Source organism: Bos javanicus, chromosome 1, assembly GCF_032452875.1.
Source record: "Bos javanicus breed banteng chromosome 1, ARS-OSU_banteng_1.0, whole genome shotgun sequence".
Taxonomy (NCBI): domain Eukaryota; kingdom Metazoa; phylum Chordata; class Mammalia; order Artiodactyla; family Bovidae; genus Bos; species Bos javanicus.
Window position 1 is genome coordinate 143,866,557 of NC_083868.1, and position 23,112 is coordinate 143,889,668.

The window sequence follows — 23,112 nt, forward strand, 5'->3', positions numbered from 1 at the left end:
TCCGGGAGTTGGTGATGGACAGGGAGGCCTGGCGTGCTGCGGTTCATGGGGTTGCAAAGAGTCGGACACGACTGAGCGACTGAACTGAACTGAATAGTTCCCTGTGCTATACTGTAGGACCTTGGTGTTCATCTGTTCTCTATATAATAGCATCATCTACTAACTTCAAACTCCAGCCCGTCCCTCCCCTACTCCCCGCCCCTTGGCCACCGCAAGTCTGTTCTCTGTATGTGTGAGTCTGTTTCTGTTTCGAAGATAAGTCCATTTGTGCTGTGTTTTATTTTAAATATTTATTGACTGCATTGATTTGGCTGCTTCAGGTCTTAGACGCGACACAAGGAATCTGGGTTGCTTCATGCTGGACCTTTTGTTGGGGGCTCCTGGGTTCTGTCACACAGATTTAGCTGCTCTTCAGCATGTGGGATCTTGGTTCCCCAACCGGGGATCAAATCCCTGTTCCCTGCATTGCAAGGCAGATTCTTAACCCACTGGACCACCAAGGAAGGTCCCCCACTTGCGTCGTATTTTAGATTTCACCTGTATTCCCAGGTGGCATTAGTGGTGAAGAATCCACCTGCCAGTACAGAAGACATAGGAGATGTAGGTTTGATCCCTGGATCAGGAAGATTCCCCTGGAGGAGGAAGTGGCAACCTGCTCCAGTATTCTTGCCTGGAGAATCACATGGACAGAGCAGCCTATGCTCTGCACTCCGTAAGGTCACAAAGAGCTGGACATGACTGAAGCAACTTAGCATGCACATTAGTGATAGCATATGATATTCGTCTTTCTCCTTCCGACTTACTTGGTATGATAATCTCTGGGTTCACCCATGTTGCTGCAAATGGCACTGTTTCATTCTTTTGGATGGCTGAGTAATATTCCATCGTTTATATGTACCACATCTTCTTTATCTATTCGTCTGTCAGTGGACATTTAAGTTGCTTCCATTAACATCCTTTCTTAAAGTAATAACCCCTGAGATCATGGACATTTTTCACTTTCCTTCCTACAGTGCATGTGCCTAGGGCAGTGTTCACATCTGTGTCCCCCACTCCCGACCACCCCCAGATATTTCCCAGCACCTGCAATTCTTTCTCATTTTTACCCCCAATGTCACTGTTGCTATTTTCACAGAGAGTTCCCGTTTGCCTGGATTCCCCATGTCTGAACTTCCGGGCTTGATAGCTCTCTTCCATCTTAGAACCCGCTGCTAGGCTCATTGTTCTCAGAACAAACCTTTGGGAACTTCCTCGAGTGGGTCTGTTGGTGGTAAACAACTTTAGCTTTTCTGCAAATGTCTTTGTCTTGTCCTGGTTTTGAAATGAAGTTTGGCTGTGTGACTAGTTACAAGCCATCATTGCTTTCTCTCAGTATTTTCAGACAATTTCCACTCCTCTTGCTCAGAGGTCTGTGGACAGGATCTCATGCCTGGTTGCGAATTCGTCCTTTCTGCCTGTTCAGAAATCCTTCCTCCTCTTTGTCTTCCCTATCTGCAGCCACACTAGAATATCTGCACATGAATTTGTTTTTATCTGGCTTGAGGTCTAATTTGCCCCTTGCCTCTGAGAATACAGTCTTTCATGAGTTCTAGCAATTGCTCAGCCATCACTGTGCCTCACATTTTCTCTTTGCCCTGTTCCTTCCTGCGTTCCCTCTATAACTCCAGCCAGGTATGTCCCGTGCCTGCCTGTCCATCCCCAGGCCTCAGACCCTCTTTCCTGTGCCCCACCTCTGCGTCTCTCTGCACGGCATTATGGGCAATTCTGTCCTTCTGCCAGTTGGCACATTCTTTCAGCAGCCACATCTAATCTGCCCTCTAAACCGTCCATTGAGTCTTTTTGAAAAAGTATTTATTTATTCATTTTTGGTTGCACTGGGCCTTCGATGCTGCAGGTTTTCTCTGGTTGTGGTGAGCAAGGGCTTCTCATTGCAGCGGCTTCTTTTGTTGCTGAGCACAGGCTCTAGAGTGCATGGGCTTCAATAGCTATGGCACATGAGCGTTTTGCTCTGTGGCACGTGGGATCTTCCTGGACCAGGGATTGAACTGGTGTCCCCTGCATTGGCAGACCAACTCTTAACCAGTGGACCACCAGGGAAGTGTGCCCACCCACTGAGTCTTAATCTTAAATTTTACATTTTTATCCTATGTTTTTAAAAAAGCACATCCCTCCTCTTTTTCACATAGTATCATGTTCCTGTCCCATGCTTTTGATCCCCTTTCAATACTTGAAACATTCTGGATGCACAAAACCATGAATGGTTAAGCCCCAAAGAGTCTTCAGTCCTGGAAATACTCCTCACCCAGCACAGTCAGGGCCAAGTAGCTCTCCAGGGAGGTACCTCCTTTCTTGGATTACGAGACCATTGGCATAAGGGGTGCGAAGTGGCCGGCGGTGTCCATAGCTTTATTTCTGTGCAGAACTTAGTGTACCCCCAGTGGAGCATCCCCTACATTTCCCCCAAACCAGAGCCGCCAGTCCAGCAGGATCTGCGTTTGCAGGCATGGGAGGCACACATTTTGCAGGTGGATTCTGGAGTTAATGGGGAGAGGAGCCAACTCCACCCCTCCCCGTGAGGAGTCTGGTTATGAGGGGACATTACTGTACCTTATGCTGTTGGCTAAATACACAGACAGTGTCCTGGAGCTAACACCCCACCCCCGAGGACAGAGCTTTGGCCCCACTCAGGGGTTTTCTGAGGCTGGGCTCCCAGCAGCATGGGGAACCAGTGACAGAGCTGGGTCTCCGTGGCCACAGCTCTTCTGCTACGATGTGAGTCCCCGATCTGTGGCTGTGATGTGTGAGGTCTCCTGAGCATGGACTGGGCTCTGCAAGGACCCTTGGAGAGCAGTGTGGGCTCAGGTCCTGGCGTCCCGGGAGCAAGCCCCTGGCTGGAGCTGACATCCCCTCTGGTGGTGATGACTCGCTGCCCCCTCCAGTGAGGACGGGGGTCTCCTCTCACCAGTCTGCCCCTAGCTGGCTGGTTGAGCTCCTTGAGAAAGGAACCCTTGTCATGGACTCAGCAGCACAGCCTTCTGCGGGCAGCTTGGACATTCGGCCACATCACCCTTGGAGAGCTGGAGTGGGAGTCGCCTTGCAAGTGGCCGGGGAGTAAGATGCTGACACCGGCCCCTGGGCCATCTGGCCACCTGCTGTCCTCTGTGCGGATGTTCTCTGTGGACGGAGATGGGACACAAAGATGCACACACTTTGGCCCACCCCCTTAGACCCATCCATGTTCCCTAAGGCAGCATACCAAGGCCTTCCCCCCAGACCTTCCGGTCTGGTTCCAATCTGGTGCTCCCAGGCCATTCGCCGCTGCCCAGAAGTCGTCTCGTGGCATGCCCTCAAGCCACCTCTCCTTCCATCCAAAGGCAGGGCACCATGACCTCTGTGATCTCTGCTCACTGGCCCTCGGGCCACCTGTGTGGGCTGGGGTGCAGCCATGTGTACGCTCCTTTGCACTATCACCTTACCAGGCTGAGCCACTCATACTAGGCTGCCCCCCTAATAGTGTCTTAGGACTTAGGGGACACCCCCAAGTGGCCAAGGTGAGACTGAGGGGGAGGTGTCAGGGTGACAGAGGTGACAGGAAGGTCTCGACCACAGTCTGGGTAACTTCCTCGTCCCTGGGCTTGAACCCAAACGTCCCATTTCCATCCCAGGACAGCGGCTTTTGTACCCGCCTAACCTTATGACAGGGGTTTGAGAGCCCCTAGCTCAGGAGGGGCAGTTCCAGTCACACCCGACGTCAGTGCTGAGTCCTCAGGACCTGCCAGGACCTGAGCCAGAAGGACTGGCATCACAGTACAACCCAGGGGGGCCCTTCCTGCTACCCCCAGGGAGCCCGGCTTGGTGTCTGCATCCTGGACCACGGCACTGGCCATGGAGAGTGGCCGCCAGAGTGCCTGTGCAGTGGCGGGGCCCACACTGGTGCACACCCTCTGCTTAGTGGAGAGCGGGGGACTTCTGGCCTTCCTAGGACACTGGTCAGATGGAGGACTCTCCGACCACACAGGTGCATCTGCTGCAAGTCTCTGCCCCCTGAGCCTCCCACCCCTCCTCCACACCCTGGCCAGGCAGTGCCAGCATCTCTCTGGGCTACAGGGAGTTACCGTGGCCACACCAACCGGCCGGCCCTTTCACAGCTCATCAGGGTCATCCAGACACCCGCCCAGTGCATTAGGGATCCTGAGTTCTGGGGCACAGAGCCCAGGCTCACACCCTCTTCCTTGCCCGGCCTTACACTCTGCACCACCATCTGCCCCCTACCATCCAGTTCCCCAAAGACCGTGCCTTCCTAGGAGCCAGTCATGCTAAGTTGCTTCAGTCATATCTGATTCTATGCAACCCTACCCCATGAACTTAGTTCCCAGGCTCCTCTGTCCATGGGATTCTCCAGGCAAGAATACTGGAGTGGGTTATGCCCTCCTCCAGGGGATCTTCCCTACACGGGGATCCGACCTGCATCTCTTGCATCTCCTGCATTGGCAGGCAGGTTCTTTACCACTAGCACCACTTGGGAAGCCCTCTTAGGAGCCAGACCCTGCACTAAAGTGAACAGAGCCCGCGTTCCTTTGCTCAGGCTATGCTCGGGCCTGGCTCTCTCCTGACTGTTCTGGAATGAGGGGCTGGTGTCACCTGTGACACCTGACTCAGGTGGGGCCCCTGTAGGTCTCCAGGGAAAAGGGGGGCGCTCCCCTTGTAAGCGCGAGGGAGGCTGCTCTCCTGGACCAGAGCTGGGGGGAGTTAGCTCAAGGTTTGCGGGCTGGTCTAGTGAGTTTCCCTCCCGGGTCTCAGGGTCCCATCCCCACCCCGTGCCTAGTCCTCAGCACAGCAAACTTGTCACGTGGCCCGGTCCATGGCCAGAATGCCTGTGGCTCTGCCTCCTTTGTGTGACTGGCCATCCCAGTGATCCTGAGACTGTCCTGAAAGTCCCATGGCCTTGGATACAAGCCCTTTTGTCTCCCAGAGTTAGTCACCTGCTTATGGTCAGATCCTGGTTCCAATTCAGGACAGGTGGATTACTGGTGACTGGGGATCCAGGGACAGAAACTGAGACCCTTGCTGAGGGCACAGGTCAGGGCACTGGAACCGTGGTCATTTAAATCAGGGAACTATCTCATAACTAATACTACGTTCAGTCAAGGGGAATTGAGGACCCCAAGAGTAAGCAATAGGTGCTTTCATTTACTTCAAAAATGCAGAATTAAGAATGAACAAATGTAGTAATATGTAGTGGAGCCATATGTAACTTTGTTCTGTATTTTCCAAGTCTCCAGTAAATGTGTTATCATACTTTCATAATTTAAAACATAAAAAAGAAAGAGGAAAAAAAGGGATTAACAAATGTACAGGAAGTGAGACTAGTTAGTTCAGGGACTGAGGTTGAATTCATCTGGGGGACTCAACCGGCCCAGCGCTCCTCTGAGACTTTCCAGTGAAGATTGAGGGGTCATCTGGGGACACAGCCAGAGCAAGGATGAGCACAGTGGCCAGCTCTTGGTGGGCATGCTGGGACCCTGCCTGCAGGCTTTGGTGGATGGAGGGGTCACCACCTCCTGCAGCCACCCCAGGGCCTTTCTGCCACCCGGCTGGAGCCTCTGTGACCACACAACTCACTTAGAGAGTGGCCTAGACTAATGGCCACTTAAAAATGCATGACCTTGGCTCCGGCCAGGTCCTGGGTAACATTGGGAAGATTGATCCTGAGTCTCTCCCGCAGGGTCCCAGGGGCCCTGGAACCAGCATCAGCTTCACCTCCCGCCCACCTTCCCTTTGCCTCTGACTCACCCCTCCTGGGGCAAATACTGCTGCCCTGAGCTTTGTCACCAGCTTCTCTTGTCTCATGGTTGTCTGCCCAGCTGGTTCAGAGACTGTGCGTGTTCACGGCACCAGGATGGACCTCAGGCTGCGAGGGCCGAGGCTGCTGAGTGGCCCATTTCCCACGCAAAGACACCAGAGGATCAATAACCCCCATGGGTGGGTTTCCCGTCACCCATCCCCTACAGCTCCCAGCATGTCCCAGCCTTGCTCAGGCTGCAGGATCTGGTTCTGGCAACCCAGCAAGGCACTAGATTATGGACTGGGGCTGCAGCTCCCCTACCAGGAGGGAGGCTCCTCCCAGGAAGTGCTGTCTCTGCCTTCAGATCTGAAGGCCCCTCTGATCTGAGTCGAGCCTCTCTCGCAGGACTCTGCAGTGACCAGCATGGCCCGGAGCACCCTTATGTCACCTCAGGGCACCAGTGAGCCAGGCTCTGCACTCAAGCCCAGTGGGTGGCACTTTGTCTGAGTACTTAGTCATCCCACTCCAGGGTCTGTGACTCATGGCATTAGCTGCAAGTGATCAGGACCCTGCTAACAGTGCCCTAAACCAGTCAGTTGTTTACCCATGCCGAAATAGAGCCAGGTCCGTGCTGACCTGCTCTGCAGCTTGACGAGGTCAGCGCCAGTGTGTTGTCTGTGCAGCCAGCCCAGGGTGGCTGGGTCTGAGCACGCCTGGCCTGGCAGAATCCACCGCAGAGGTCGTGACAGGCCCTGGGGTGTCAGTTGGCTGTCTTTGCAACATGCATGGCCTCCCAGCACCTGTGTTCTCAGGACGGCTGTCCCAAGGGAGCTTTAAGAGCCCAGCGGCCAGGGCTGAACCTCCACTTGTGGAAATGCTGCTGCTGCTAAGTCACTTTAGTCGTGTCTGACTCTGTGTGACCCCATAGACGGCAGCCCACCAGGCTCCTCTGTCCCTTGGATTCTCCAGGCAAGAACACTGGAGTGGGTTGCCATTTCCTTCTCCAATGCATGCATGCATGCTAAGTTGCTTCTGTTGTGTCCAACTCTGTGCGACCCTAAGGACAGCAGCCCTCCAGGCTCCTCTGTCCACAGGAAGTGAGCCCTGAGCAAACTGGCTGATGAGGAATTTGGAGAGAGAGGGGCCCGTCGGCCCAGGACCCTCCAGGAAGTTACAGCAGTTAGTGACAGCTGCTAGAGAAAGGCTGGTGTGCAGCAACTGCTGGGGTTTCTGTTTCCTTATTTTGTTATCAATTTCTGGTGTGTGTGTGCTAAGTTGCTTCGGTTGTTTCCAACTCTTTGTGACCCCGTGGACCATAGCCTGCCAGGCTCCTCTGTCCGTGGGATTTCCCAGGCAAGAGTACTGGAGTGGGTAGCCATTTTCTCCTCCAGGGCATCTTCCCAACCCAGGGATCAGACTCATGCCTCTTAATGTCTCCTGCATCGGCAGGTGGGTTCTTTACCACTAGTGCCACCTGGGAAGCCCATCAATTTCTGGTATTATTGCATTATGATCAGAAAATCTTGTCTTTTCCTGTAGTTTGGAAATTATTGAAACTCCCTGTGGCTCAATGTGTTGTCAATGTCTAAGAATGTTCCAGGGCCACATGGAGAGGTGGTGCCGTCCCTGAGATGGCACCGGCAACGTCTCCCTCAGTTCCACTTTCTGGTCATCTTATTGGGCTGTGAGTACAGTTTCTTTAGTGCTGGTTCTGCTGTGGACGCAGAGGAGAGTAAAGGCCCCTCTTACCAAAGGGCCAACTTTCTCTCTGTGTCTCCTGGCGCAAGGATGTGTCTTAAACAACGTCGATTCCTTTCCTCCACACAGTGGCCTTGAAGAAAACATGCTCTGTCTGAGCTTTCTGGGAGGATGGCATATCTTCCCCCAACCCTTGCCATTTTGTCAGGCTGCCCGAGTCTGTAGAACTCTGCAAAGGGAGGGTAGGGGCGAGGAGGAGCCTGGGGCCAGAAGGGGCCGCTGGGCCTGGAGAAGCAGCCCCGGGGGCCAGACCAGAGACAGTGGTGAGCCCCTCACTCGCCTGGGGCCTCTGTGCCAGCTGTGGCCAGAGCAGGGCAGAGCGACACTGGCAAGCTCGCCACCCGCAGGTGGGCCCGGCTCTGTTGCCTTCTGTGTTTTGGTCTGGGGCTCCTGGCCTGGCCAGTCAGGACAGCTGGCCGAGGCCTCGGGGCAGCCAGGCCTCCTTCAGGGTCATGGTCCTCAAACATTCATTAAAAGATTCAGGGAGAAAATGAGTTTCCTATTTAGTAAGTAGAAAGTGAAAGAGCAGAGTGAAAAAGTTGGCTTAAAGCTCAACATTCAGAAAACTAAGATCATGGCATCTGGTCCCATCACTTCATGGCAAATAGATGGGGAAACAGTGGAAACAGTGGCTGACTTTATTTTTTTGGGCTCTGTGGATGGTGATTGCAGCCATGAAATTAAAATACGCTTACTCCTTGGAAGGAAAGTTATGACCAACCTAGACGGCATATTCAAAAGCAGAGACATTACTTTGCCAACAAAGGTCCATCTAGTCAAGGCTATGGTTTTTCCACTGGTCATGTATAGATGTGAGAATTGGACTATAAAGACAGCTGAGCGCAGAAGAATTGATGCTTTTGATCTGTGGTGTTGGAGAAGACTCTTGAGAGTCCCTTGGACTGCAAGGAGATCCAACCAGTCCGTCCTAAAGGAGATCAGTCCTGGTTGTTCATTGGAGGGACTGATGTTGAAGCTGAAACTCCAATACTTTGGCCACCTGATGCAAAGAGCTGACTCATTGGAAAAGACCCTGATGCTGGGAAAGATTGAGGGCAGAAGGAGAAGGGGACACAGAGGATGAGATGGTTGGATGGCATCACCGATACAATGGACGTGGGTTTGGGTGGACTCTGGGAGTTGGTGATGGACAGGGAGGCCTGGCGTGCTGTGGTTCAGGGTGTCACAAAGAGTCAGACACAACTGAGCGATTGAACTGACTGACTGACTGAAATACTCTTGATGTTCAAAACAAAGCTTTCGGGGACTTCCCTGGCTGTCTAGTGGTTAGGAATCCTCGCTTCCACTTCAGGGGGCCTGGTAGGGGAACTAAGATGTGACTTGCCGCTTGGTGTGACCTTCCCCCTACCCCCAGAAAGTAAAGTTCAAAAAGAGCATTTATTACGTGTGCTAGCCAAGTTCCTGGTCAGCATACTAAACATATAGCATGTACGTAATCAGCGAGTCACTGACTTTCAGAGGCCGGGCCGTGGGCGTGTCTATTTTAGACTTGAGGGCAGCATACCTCCTTTGTGATACCGATCAGGCTGCGTCTTAGGACGGGCGTGTGCAAGACTTGGGTGCAGATGGGATTTTTTGTGGGTCCCGAAAAGAGGAGGAAGGATGTGACGGAGGGTGAGGTGGGGGAGCATGAGGAGTGCGACAGTGACCGTCACTGAACTGGTTGTCTCCGCGGGCCCTCTGTGCATCCCACACCCTGGGGTGTGATCCCAGCACTCACTGAGGGAGGGCCCAGCGGTGTCCACGTCCCACCACATCCTACTTGGCTGCTCCGGAGCTCCCAGCGGGTCCTGGATGTGGGACCCTGCCAGTGCCCGGCCGCCCAGCAGCAGCTGATCAGAGTGAACTGCTGGCACGGGGTCTGGGGTACCCTGCGTGTCTGCTGGAGTCTGGGTCACCACGCAGGCCACTGTGACTGCACAACTGGAGGGAAGAGACACACAAGATCGGGTTAGCTGACCACCCTGCCTTACCGTTTGTGGCCTTTGGAGGCTGGCATTCTGGGTGGCTCAGCCCATAACACGCCCTTTCCTCCCATCACTCTCTTCTGCCCTTGAACCACATATTAGATGTGTTGGGTGCTGACATGAGAGGCACTAGGCCTGCCCTAGCTTCTGACCCCAGGGAAGGCGGTCTCCTGGGCTAGAAAAACAGCCCGAGCAGGTGGATGGAGGACATATGAGGGCCACCTGCAGTGCAGGGTGGTCGCATCTGCTCCTGCCCCACCCCCAACCCATCTGGCAGGACCTCAGGTGAGGGACAGGCGGTTTGGGCATGGAAAGGCCTCCCGGGGGATAACTTCAGCTTGAAAGGGAAGAGCAAGAATCCAGGCTGTCAGAAAGCCAAGGGAAAAGGCAGCAGAGCTGAAAATAGGAGCGCTGAACAGAATGTCTGGAAATGCCAACCACAGCGCCAGGTTTGATTCATTATTGCTAATTATTTAAGTCACAGAGTGCAGAATAAAGCCCAGGAGAGGATACTGTTTCGGTACAAACGAAGGCGGAAAGCACTGCACTGAGACGGTGACAGTGAACCTTACTGAGACCAGGGGGCGGCAGTCACTGCTCGTCCAACACAGTCACCCCTGGCATTCTGATGCATTTCCTTCCAATCTTTTTTTTTTTTTCTTCCAATAGTTTATTGTCTCATAAAAGCCAAGTAACATACATGATAAATATTGGTTCAAACAGGTTATTCCTCCATTGTATTATAGTATCAATTATTATTATTATTGATGAATGGTTGTTTGGGAGTGAAGTGTTTTCATTGCCATAACTGACAGTTTTTAAAATACTTCTTTATTTCTTTTACTTGGCTGCACCTGGTCTTCGCTGTGGCATGCAGGATAGCGGATCTTTTAGGTGTGGTACTAACTGACAGTCGCAGAATGCAGCACTGGGGGGTCCCTGACGTCAGTGGTGGCGCTGGGGAGGCTGTGAGGGCGGAGATGGCCCAGGCCCAGCATGAGGACTCACCTCAAGGGAAAGGAGAAGCCCCATCACCTTCTCCTCCGCGCTCTTCAACCCCAGCAGCGGTCCCGTCCCTGTACCTGTATCATAAAAACTGGTCTCTATATCCTGTGATTCTGGTTCTGAGAAATAAAAGATGAAGATTCCTTCACGCTCTGAATGTCCTGTTGTTTAGTCACTAAGTCGTGTCCAACTCTTTGTGACCCCCTAGACTGTATGTAGCCTGCCAGGCTGCTCTGTCCATGAGCAGCAATACTGGAGTGGGTTGCCATTTCCTTCTCCAGAGTCACTCTCTTTTAAAATAGTTTTTTTTTTTTAACTTTTATGTAGTTGTGATCATATCACTCCTTCGCATTGACTCATTTTTAAACGCTCAGGGGAGACTTCCCTGGTGGTCCGGTGGTTATGGCTCAGGGCTTCCACATCATGGGGCCTGGATTCAATCCCTGGCCAGGGAAGTAATATCCTGCATACCATGTGGTGTGGCCCAAAACAATAAGAATAAATAAAATGCTCAAGAGACTTTGAGAAGATTCAAAGGCCTGAAGATAGCCAGGTTTCAGATTAGATGACAGGCATGTCTGACTGTTGGTTTTCCTGTTGCTCAAGCCTCATCTCAACTAGCTCAGTTCTGTACCTCCACGATTCTTCTAGTTAGGGGGTGACAAATTCCTCTGACTTCAGCTTACTTCATCAAAGGTACCACTCCAAAAAGAAGGAGAGAAACAGTGCAAATAGCAATCCCCGTCATGGCAAGGGGGAAAGTTTTATGATTTGGGAATCTACTTTAACAATGAACATTTTAAGACTTTCCAGACTATCACAAACCCTTTCTAAACACTATTTTGATGGTGACATAATAGTTCATCAATAAACATAGGGTAATTGTTAAATTACATAACAGCTATTGATGTTTTTGCTGTTTTCAATTTTTGGCCATCGATGCTGCAACATGAATTTCATCTATAAAGTTCTGGGAGAGGCTGTTTCCTTAAAGAGATCTAGAAGTGGAATTGTTGCATCAGAGGATGAAAGGGTGTAACTGCTTTTTAAAAAGCTGGCATCTCAGAGAATCCACTGAAGCAGAGAAACCTCCATGCAGGGGTGCTGAGCTGCTCGCTTCCCCACACCCTCACCTCTCTCATTTCCCACTGCCCAAGTTTTCTTTTTTTTAATTATTAATTTAGTTGACAGAAAGGTTATATGGCATTTCCTCTCTAATTCACGAAGGAGATATTTCTCCACATAACTATTCAGTTCAGTCACTAAGTTGTGTCCAACTCTTTGCGACCCATGGACTGCAGAACACCAGGCTCCCCTGTCCTTCACCATCTCCTGGAGCTTGCTCAAACTCATGTCCATTGAATTGATGATGCCATCCAACCATCTCATCCTCCATCGTCCCCTCCTTCTCCTGCCTTCAATCTTTCCCAGCATCAGGGGTTTTTTCCCAATGAGTCGGCTCTTCCCATCAGGTGGTCAAAGTATCGGAGCTTCAGCTTCAGCGTCAGTCCTACCAATGAATATCCAGAGTTGATTTCCTTTAGGATTGACTGGTTTGATCTCCTTGCAGTCCAAGGGACTCTTAAGAGTCTTCTCCAGCTGCTGCTGCTGCTAAGTCGCTTCAGTCGTGTCCGACTCTGTGAGACCCCATAGATGGCAGCCCACTAGGCTCCTCTGTCCATGAGATTTTCCAGGCAAGAGTACATTGATGTTTTTTGTCCTTCCAATGAATATCCAGAGTTGATTTCCTTTAGGATTGACTGGTTTGATCTTCTTGCAGTCCAAGGGACTCTCAAGGGTCTTCTCCAGCACCATAATTCAAAAGCATCAATTCTTTGACACTCGGCCTTCTATATGATCCAACTCTCACATCTGTACATGACTACTGGGAAAACCATAGCTTTGATTCTATGGACCTTTGTTGACAGAGTGATGTCTCTGCATTTTATTATGCTGTCTAGGTTTGTCACAGCTTTTCTACTTCTATTTCCCTCTGTGGACCATGTGCTCCCCTGAGGCTACCTTTCACGGAAGGCTGGATTAAGTATAAGGGAACACTTGCCCTGAGGTCAGGACCACCCTGCCTCACTCCTCAGAGTGCTACATGCAACAATGCTCCTGAACACCAGGTGAGGGAAGGAAGTGCAGTGAGAAGCGCCGGAGCGCCATGAAATGGGAGTGTTCACTGACCGGGTTCTCTGTGTGTTATGGCTTCAGAGTCAGGTGAGTTTATTAAAATTCCACTTTGAGATCATGTAGAGTCATATGCTGTTGTAGAGAGGTCCCACACACCCTTTACATAATAGGGAAAATAGGGAAAACCCAATCTGACTCTGTGCCGGGTCTCTTTCTTTCACTTGAACCTGTGTGTTCTATTGCTTTTGCTACAAGTTAGTCACTAAAGGGATGCTGCCTATAGCTTGAAGTACACATAGTGCCCCAACTCCAGGAGCCCTGGCTCCCATGCCTGAGGTTAAATTGAAATACCTTTTTTTTTTTCAGCTCGCAGGAAACACCCTGACCAGGACCGCCTGTAAAAAAGAAGGTGGTCTTTCCTGCAGGAAAGAAGAAATGAACACATCCCCTCTGGGAGTCTGGCTAGAAGGAAGAAATAGTTGCAACAACTTAGGGGCTTTTTTTAAAAAAAAAATCTTTTCTTCCCCACCTACCCCCGCCCCCATTTTGCTCTGTGAAAGAAACTAGCATCTAAACCTGGGCAATGGGACTTCCCTGGTGGTCCAGGCTAGGACTCCATGCTCCAATGCGGCTGGGTCGGTGGCGGGGGTGGGGTCAGGAAACTAGATCCTACATGCTGAAACTACAATCAAAGATCCCAAGTGCCCCAACGGAGATCTGCACAGTCAAATAAATAAGTAAATATTAAAAAAAAAAAAAAAAGATAAAGCTGGGCAAGACGGTTCTTTGGGACACTAGTCCACCCTGTCCTCGGTCTGCTGGCTTTCTGTTGGTCTCTCAATTTATTGGGTTGTCGAGCGGTATGTAGTGCAAGCCTGGACTGGGTAAAATGCCCTGAGTTTCCGGCAGTGGCAGTGTCTTGTAAAACTCTAGCACAACATCACAGCAGGGAGCTGACACCAGTGCTGCCCAGACACAGGACATTGTGTGCCCCCAGGGCCCCTCCTCCTGCCCTTCTGTAGCCACATCCACTCCCTCCTTACCCCAGCCCCTCCTTAACCCCCAGCAGTCACTAAACTGTCCTCCATGTCTATAATTTTGTCATTTTCAAGAGTGTTCCAGAAATGGAATTCTATGATATATAGCCTTTGGGGACTGGAGTTCTTTCATTCAGCATAATTCTGTCGAGATCCATCCAGGTGGTTGTATATATCAACATTTTAGTCTTTTTGCTGCATCCACGGTGCCAATGGACCACACATTGTCAGACTAGTCACCCATCAAAGGACACCCGGTGGTTTCCAGTTTTCAGCTACTAGGAATAAACCTGCTGTGAGCAGCTGCTGCCTGGCTTCGGTTTTGGTGCAGCCCTCTGTGGTGAGGGCCTGAGTGGTGGGGCAGAGCAAACTCTGTGAGGCCTCCCTTCAGACGAAGCATCTGCAATATCCCAATACATAATTGATCAGGCTCTCTGCAGCCTGGAGACAGCGTAACAGGCTACCAGGAAAGACTGTTTGGGCTCCAGTTCCAGCAACCTTTGAAAAAGCAAATGCTATCTCAGGAGAAAAGGATCCAGGGAAAAAACAAAAACATTCAGTGGACATCAGTTAATAGGAATAGCATCATTTTCACCAGTATTAAAAGGGATCACTAAACCAGAATGTGTGCTAAATTCAACCGTTTTCTAAATTCCCATGTGAAAAATAAAACCTCCGATAGGTCTGCTTAGGGGAAAGATAGCTCACTTACCACTCGTGAGCTGGAGTGTTGCCTAGCAGAGTTTGGAAGAACTTTGACCTCCCCTTCCCTCTGTCCAGAAAGAAAATTCTTCCAAACAAGAGTTGGCCAGTGAGGCCAGGACACAGCATTGCCACGAAGGAAGAATTTTTAGTGTCTGTCTTTTCAGAGTCTCGGCATTTACTTCTCTGTTAGAATAGATTAAGACGTGGAGACCTGGCCTTGGAGTCTACATTTGGTATCATTCGTTTCATTTTATTTTTATGTTTCTTATTTGAGTAGATGTGAAGTGATATGTTGTTGCCACTTTAATTTGCATTTCCCTGATACCTAATGGATGTTGAGCATCTTTTCATGTGATAATTGGCTGTTTGTGTTGAATCTCTCTCTCTCATTTTTTTAAAGTTTTGGTTGGGCTGCAAGACTTGCAGAATCTCAGTTCCCTGAACAGGCACTGAACATGGGCCCCAGCAGTGGAGGCACAGAGTCCTGGGAGCTCCCTGAGTTGGTCTCCTCTGATTTTTCTTCCTTCTGCTGTTCCTTTCCTGCCTCCTTTTGGATTGGACAAATATTTTATATTATTCCATTTTACTTCCTTTGGAGAAGGAAATGGCAACCCACTCCAGTATTCTTGCCTGGGAAATCCCATGGACAGAGAAGCCTGGTGGGCTACAGTCCAGGGGGGTGTAAAGAGTCGGACATGACAGAGTGCGTGCGCGTGTGTGTGCGCGCGCACACACACACACACACACACACACCTCTTCATATACACATTTCTCATCTCCCACTTATGTCCTTTATCCACACATCCTTTGTATTATCACTGTCATATCATTTACTTTTTTTTTTTAAGTATTTATTTATTTGGCTGTGCCGGATCTTAGTTGTGGCACCTGAGATCTAGCTTCCTGACCAGGGATCGAACCCATGCCCCTTGCACTGGAGCACAGAGTCTTAGCCACTGGACCATGAGGGAAGTCCCTCATTTACTTCTATATACACTTTAAAACCATCACACAAAGTTATTAAGCATGCTTTAAACAGTCAGTTGTCTGTTAAGAAAGCTATGGGAAGACGAAAAAAAGCATAATTTATGTTTCCCCATTTGTTGATTATTTCCAGGGCTATCCTTTCCTTCCCATACATCTAAGTTTCCAGTGTATTATTGATATATTATTTTCTTTCACTCTCAAGAGCATCCTAAAGTGGGAATTCCACCCCCCCACACCAAAAAAAATAATATCCTAAAGCATTTCTTGTAGTCTCTACCTGTTGGCCACAGATTCTTTCAACTTTATCAGGAAATAGCTTTATCTGTTCTTTTATAGCTTTTTTTTTTTTTTGCTGAACATATAGTTTTTGGCTGAGTTTTTAAAATTCAGCACTTTAAAGTTTTATATAGTGGGTTTTTTGTGTGGTGAAAAGTTAGTCGAAATTCTTATCATTTTCCCCCTGGAAGTAAGACAAGAAAGAACTTGTCTTTCTTGGCTGGATGCTTTCAAGACTTTTTTCTTTATGGTTTTCATCAGTTTGACTGTAGCGTGCCTAGGTGATTTTGAGATCACTTGGTGTCATTTCAGGTACCACAGCTCTTTATGTCTCTGCAGAGAAGAATACAGTGAAAGCAAAGTGGCAGATGAGAAGTGATTTATTAGAACAGGACACTGTGAGGCTTACGAGCAGGCGGACGAGAAAGGCCATACCCTGATAACTTAGGGGACACAGTTTCTAATCAAAGGAAAAGTGGGGAGGAGAGGAGAACTTCTCTGTCTCTCTCCAGTAGACGCCATGTTTCCGTCATCAGTTCCTCCTTGGGTGGGGCAGAGTTTACCTGTCCCTCCCTAGATGGTCAGGCCAGGAGTGTCATAGCACTTTGGAAAAACACTTTGAGGTCTCAGTACAACGAAGGTCTTTCATTTTGAAGTCACCTTCCCATAAGTGATTTGTTTTCTGTGTGCACAGAGCTTGGTTTGGGGTCACTGACTTGTTGACACCATTGGGCAGAGTGCAGGCCCCTTTTTCTACTATTGTTTTATTGTTCTGTGGGCATTGTGTAAAAAACCTGTCTTGGGGGCCAAAGAACATGTTTCGGGGGCTCCTAACTCACTCAGCTCACTGGGTAGGATGTGGGTCTCCTGTCACCATTGTTTTGTTGTTTGGGGGCGTGTCTCGTGTTTCTGTTGCAAGATTTTGTTGTTAAGCAAACCTGCTTTCTTGAGTAATCATTAACTTACTGGGGTCAACCATATTCTTTTTACTTAAAATCTACTAGTGGGATTAACTATTTAATCACCTATTTTGTCCATTCTGTCCCTGTCAAGTCTATTTGCAGGTATCCTACTGAAGTTGTCCTGAGTTTCTGAATCTGTAAGTCAACATTTATCATCAAGTTTGTGGACTTCTGCCCTCTTCTCACTCTCTTCTCAGTGGGTCTCTTGGAATCTCATCCAGAAAGTGCTGAGGCCAGCTGGCATGGGGCACGTACAAGGTACCCCCCGCCCCACCCCCGCCGACTTCTCATTCCCCATCCTGAGATCGGTGCTCTGCCTCACAGGCTCCAGCTGTCCAGGATTCTGCCCTCTGCCTGCTCACCCAGCCACAGAGCACACTACGCACACACGTTTAGCAACTGTGTTCACACTCAAACTGTTTCACATACATTTGTTGCTTTTGTAAAAGGTACCCCAAACCTACTTTCCTTTCATAAGAAATGTACATGCAGTTAAAGTAAGGTTTTATTTTGTGCATTCCCCAAAGGTGCACAAGCCACGGAAGGCCCTGGTGGGTATGGAGAGGGGAGCGGGTTGGGGACAAAAGTAAAAGGCAACCCCTACTCCAAGAAGTTTTCAGTGCCATGGAGACAGGAAACCAGAGTTGTGGAAATTCAGAGATGGTTGCTTCCAACCAGAGAGAGAGGATTTATGGGGGTTGATCTCCCAGGTGAACCCTGAGGAGGTGGTGCTGGAGGGTTCAGGTTGTACCGAGAAGGTATATAATCTTGTTCTACTTCACGGCAGCAATATTACTTCATAAAACCAGACTGACAAGAAACACAAGACCAAGAGTTTTGCAAGGGGTAACTGCCATTTGCTCAGTGGTGGGAATTAACCCGGTGTCTTAACTGATCCCCCCAGGCATCAGGTCTTTGGTAAAGATAACAATGCTAGGTTATGGGCGACAGTCCCACACCTGTTAGAAACTGACATGCCCATGTCCACTTGCTGTTCTTGGTGACTCCCGGGCCCATGTGTCAGTGTTAGTGACCCCCAGGTGGCTTCCGTGTCCGCACGCGGCTGTCAGCGACCCCTGAGTCCGTCCTCGGCGTCGGGTACACAGCGTGGGGCAGGGCGGCGCTGATGTTCCTGGGCGCCCCACGGCGGCGAGTTTGGGCTGCCCTCTCCAAGCCAGCCCAGTCTGCCCGAGGGCGCCGGCTTGGGGTGGCGGCTCTCGGCCGTCCAGCCTCTACATTAGGGGCCCAGGAGGGACGCACAACTGCCCACGGCTGGCTCACGGGTGCTTCGGCCCCCAGGCGCATAGGAGCGCTCCACCAATCCTCGTTCAGCCCCAGCTACCGTTCTGTCGGAGGGTTGCGCCCGCACGGCGGAAAGGCCTCCCCTTTAAAGCGCGCGCCCCGGAAGCGGTACCCGCCGCGCGCCGGCACCGGAAGTGGATGCGGCCGGCGGGCGGCGGCGGCGGGCGGCCGGCTCTGGAGCTGCTTAGCGCTGCCGGGCGGGCGTCGCTGTGGCGGCTGCGGCGCCGCTCAGGCTTGGGCTGGCCCGGCGCGGCCTCGGGCTGCCCATGGGGCGCGAGGGGCCGGGCCGGTGACGCCGGACGCCCATGGACGCCCCTGAGGAGCCGCTGCCGCCGGTGATATACACCATGGAGAACAAGCCCATCGTCACCTGTGAGTGCCCGGCGGCGAGGGAGGGGGCGGCGGCCGCGAGTAGCGCGGCCCAGGTCGCCGGCTCCTGGGCCCCCGCGCTCTGGCCCGGCCACTTCCTGGAATAGAGGTGTGGTCGGGGCGGCGGCTGCGGCTGGGCTCTGACCCCGCGGGCGACCTCCGACCTCCCCGGGGCCGATCTCCTAGTTCTCCTGGAGGCGACCTCTGACCTCCCTGGGGACGCCCTCCAGGTTGTTCGGCTGCAGTTGATAGCGCCGGGGACGCGGGGCGGCCCTGACCGAAGTGCGCCCCGAGGGGCCCCCGCCGTGAGCCCCGTCCGGCCACAGGGTCGGCAGCTTGCCACTCGCGGCCCGTCCTTCGCGGTGGAGACTGTCTCCTCCGGGCACACTGTTCCTTCCGACCCCGCAGCGGGTCTCCCGGCGCTCGGTCGCAAGCGTGGACGAAGTTTGCGTGCGGCTGTGGTGTTAGGAGACGGGGTGTGCACTTCAGGAACGTATTAAGTGGTGGGTCTGAGACGCAGGACGCTCGGCAGAGCCGTGCACAGCCGGCCTGGCTGGGACCGCGGGCCAGGACTCTTCCCCGCCCGCGACGCCGGCACAGAGCAGAGACCCATTTCACAGATGGCGTGTAAAGGTTCGGCGAGCTCTCCGCGCTCTGGACGGAGACGGGTGTTTCGACGTTTTGGCTGTCAGTTTTTTTTTTTTGGTGCCACATTTATGCACCCACAAAGGAACTGTTTGTTTCTACAAAATTCCCTCTAATATTTACAGTCGTGACCTCAGAATTCAGTACTTTCAAAAGCACTGAGTTTATGGAAAGTGTTGAAATGTTGGCTGACGTTTTGCTGACTTGCAGAGAGAGATTTCAGACTATTAGGAGTTTTGACTTTTGACAGTGCTTTTGTCGTCAGTTAATTTTTTTCAGATGGTCTTCTATACTTTGAAAGGAAGCACTCTTTGTATAGCAACATCCGGGGGCAGGCACTTAGAACATAGTAGACAGTTCTGTAGGTAGAAGATCCTTTTAAAAGTTAAAGTTTCTCTCTTTCATTCTTTTTCACTTTTTTTTTCTTCTGATTAATTGATACTCTCCTTGTGTGTTTCCTCTTGTCATATTGCTGAGAAACTATATTTAAAGTCGAATTTTGTTGCTTTATGTTTAGCTGATAAACTTTCTTAGGAAAATGGACTGTTGTCACATCTGAATTTAGACGCTTGCATAATTCAGCCAAGTTTTCTCTTTTCACCAGGACACTTACCAACTGAAAGTCTTACTCAGGACTGCACCTTCAGTCTGAGAGAGCGGGTAGATGCAGTGGTCATCTGGAGGCCCTGCAGTTAATCCCCAGGTGCTTTCTGTATCCTGAGGGAAGAGGAGCCAAACTTGGATGGTGCTCGTGTTCGGGTTCAGTGTCTCCCAGATCCTGGAGACTTCTCCCCAAGTGCCCTCCATGCTCTGAGTGCTGGATCAGTATTACTTGTGGAAACATCCAGATGTCTCATTATACCTCATAGCCTTTAGCTTCCATTTTCCTGGCAGTGTTTCTGTAGGCATTGTGTAAATACATACCTGAAGAGAAGGTTCCTAAAGCTCTGTTGGTTCAGCCTTGACTTAGTGGGGAGATTGTTATCCTCTTGGTGTTAGAGATACACGTGATGTGTTTAGTTTCATTTCACGTACATGACAGACAACTCTGGGAAAGTTTCCTTTTGTAAAAGCTACACTGGTGGAGGATTTTCCAGTGTTTAAAGCTGTTGTCTGTACTGATGGTATCTCTGTTTTCAAAGGCACAACCATTCATTCATTGGTGCCTCAGAGAAGAAAGCGGCTTCAGTAAACTTTCAGAGAGAGTTAGCTTGAAAAATAAAAAAGATCTTTTTAAATTTAAAGATTTTTTTAACTTTTAGAAGAGCTGACTTTATAGTTCACTCTTGAAATTCCATTTTGGTGTGTCTGGACTGGAGCTCCAGTAAGCACTTGCTGTCCTGGTTTTGCGTCATACTTTCTTCGTTTTGTCCCATTCCTTCTGCAGCACACATTTGATGGGAGCCCCTGGTCTAAGCAGTGTAGATAAAGGTAGTAGAAAAACTGCTTTCAAAGTCCATCTGGAGGCTTGGCTGTTGTGTACATAGCCCCCTTAGCAGCATTTTAATTTTCAAAAGTCTGTATACTACTTCTTGCAGCCATTGCACCCTCAGGAAGTCTGTGTTTGTTCATTGTAAAAATGACAGCAGAGTTGATAACTCATTTTCAGATTTTTTTTCACATAATTTAAAACATTTTACTCTGAATGAATTGTGCATCAGCCTTTCTGAGAAGAATGTAGAATGTTACTGGTTCAGATAAATTTAAGAACTGTTTATTTGCAACTGTGAGAAGAGGGGAAAGTCCCCAGAGATTAGGGGTAAACAGGATACATCATTACTTGAAAACCTTGTTAAATTATTTTAATAATATTCTGAAGCTGTCTAGAAGTTTTAATGACTTTCAGTTCATAATTAAAATTTTCCAAAGCCACTGCCCATCTGCCTCTGGTGCAGAGTGACCACCTTAGTCGAGGACCTGCTTACACTTCCAGGGTTAGAGAAACTTCTCAGTGTTGGGAGATGTGTCTGAAATGCCCGGGGTTGTCCTCCGAGCTCTCAGTGGTGCTGCTGGTGTGATGACATTGGGTGATGAATCACCTGGCTGTAGCAATTTGAACATCTATAGCATAATTTACTAATCATGAAAGATGCACCATGAAACTGAAACCAATTCAGCAGATCCGGTTAGTCTAAATTTAAGTTGGAGCTTTAATTTTTTTCTTTCAGCCACTGGATCAGTTCTCTGCTTTGGAGTAAAGACTGGGGTTTCTGATCTAAGGATACGTTAGGAAAGAGGTGTTTCCTTTCCAGCTGTCTCGTTTAGCAGGCAAAGTTATGGTAATTCCACTGATTTGTTGCTATCCTACCCAGAATTGTTCAGTTGCTAACTGAACAGTTGTGTCTGACTCTGTGACTCCATGGACTGTGATATACCAGGCTCCCCTGTCCTCCACTATCTCCTGGAGTTTGCTCAGATTCATGTCCATTGAGTCAGTGATGCTATCTAACCATCTTATCCTCTGCCGCCCCCCTTCTTTTCCAGTGAGTCCTCTCTTTGAAAAAAGTGGCCAAAATACTGGAGCTTCAGCTTCAGCATCAGTCCTTCTAATGAATATTCAGGGTTGATTTCTGTTAGGATTGATTGGTTGGTTCTCCTTGTGGTCCAAGGGACTCTCAAGAGTCTTCTCCAGCCCTACAATTCTAAAGCATCAACATGAGATTGCGTAGTATCTGAAAAATAGCAGTGTTCCATCCAAATGATGATCTGTTCTCTCCCAGTTGCACTGGATGTTGCCGCTTTAATTTTTCTCAGTCTCTATATTTAGAGTTCTGTATCTGACATTATGAATTTTCATAGTGGGGGAAAAGATAGAAGAAATGAGTAGATCTGTAACACTTTGTACCTGGCTGGAGTTTGTTTTTCTCTCCCTGTGGGTTAAAGTTTTTAAATTCCCACGTTGTGATTTCCTACCGAGCATGAAAGTGTGGCATTTGTGATTTAACCACTCTCAGTTTCATTGTTGGAAAAGTAACTTAAAATGTCCTCTTTTTAAACTGATACACTTAAATGCAGGTCTTGGTCCACAGTGCATTCTTAAGTCAGCAGAGAGGTAACAGTTGAGAAGAGGGGGGAACGTGTCTCTTTAGGAGACCTCAGTTCCTTGGGCCATGGTTGGAGGTGGGGACTTTGGTTGGAGGAGTTACTGCCTGTGTTCCCTGGCTTTAGAAGGCGCTGCCACTTGTGCGCAGATAAAAGCAGGCGTGGTTTACTGTGTGATGACTTTCTCACCTGTGACCCGGGTCAGGGACGGTGCCAGTCACAGAGAGTTGATAGGGGCTTGAATGAGTATGTATAAAGTACTCAGAAGAATGATGAATGTGCCAAAAAATGTTAGCTTCTCAGCACAGATTCCTCAGTTTTCTCTCTCCATGGTGGCTTTAGTGTCTTCAGTAATTTTTCCATGGCACTTCTAGACTCAAAAGAGTATTTAGTAATTCCATTTATTAAGTAGATTCAGGTAATTTTATTAAGTATTATGTCTTAACAGAAGTTATTTGAAAAAAAATACACATAAATTGAAAGAAAAGTTTTTACTTCTTTCTTAGATAACCACAGTAGCATACTCTTGGGATGGTTGCACCTGTTGGGCACAGCACAACCTCTCTAAGCAGGGGATCAGATTGGATGCAGTGGCTCGCTTTACTTGGGGTGGGGGTGGGGTGGTACTTGCCTTTCATCACAACAGTTACCCTGTTTTGTGATGATAGTGATGTCACTGAAAGAAATACAGCCTACGTAGTACTGAAACTGACTCTCCTGGGGCCTGGAATGGCTTGGTACTGCTGTTCTCCCTGTAGATTTGGGACCTCCGTTGGGCCTCTGTGGGTTTCCTGCAGTATCCTGGAGCACCTGGTAAGTATGGGAACCGATGTTACTAGTATGTTAGCCCAACTCTAGGGTGGATCTGCACCAATCATTTAGATGTGAAAAACTTCCTTTTCCATTTGAACTTCAGCTCATGGGCCTGATTTGTAAGATGTGTTACTGAAGAGTTTCTAGTGAAGTTTGGTTTATGCAGTAAGACTCAAGGGTCTGAGTTTTTTAAGCTCTTTGAAATAAGCATGGCACACACCATGCAGGAACCAGTCTTGACCTGGAAGGGAGCGGACAGCCAGCTGGCTGGTCCACACAAGAGGTAGGAAGGGCCTTGGTCA

The 23,112-nt window shown here is 49.6% G+C and overlaps 1 protein-coding gene across 2 annotated transcripts in view; it reads left to right on the forward strand.

Moving 5' to 3' along the window:
* The first annotated feature begins 18,100 nt into the window (after positions 1-18,100).
* The window catches only part of TRAPPC10 (trafficking protein particle complex subunit 10), a 73,161-nt gene continuing 68,149 nt past the window's right edge, over positions 18,101-23,112 (forward strand). Inside the window, exon 1 of one of the 2 annotated variants that reach the window (XM_061422981.1) lies at positions 18,101-18,313. In XM_061422981.1, the coding sequence (XP_061278965.1) occupies positions 18,247-18,313 (67 nt within the window). In that variant the 5' untranslated portion in view covers positions 18,101-18,246. The remainder of the gene's footprint in view (positions 18,314-23,112) is intronic. The other variant, XM_061422996.1, reaches the window with a different exon arrangement.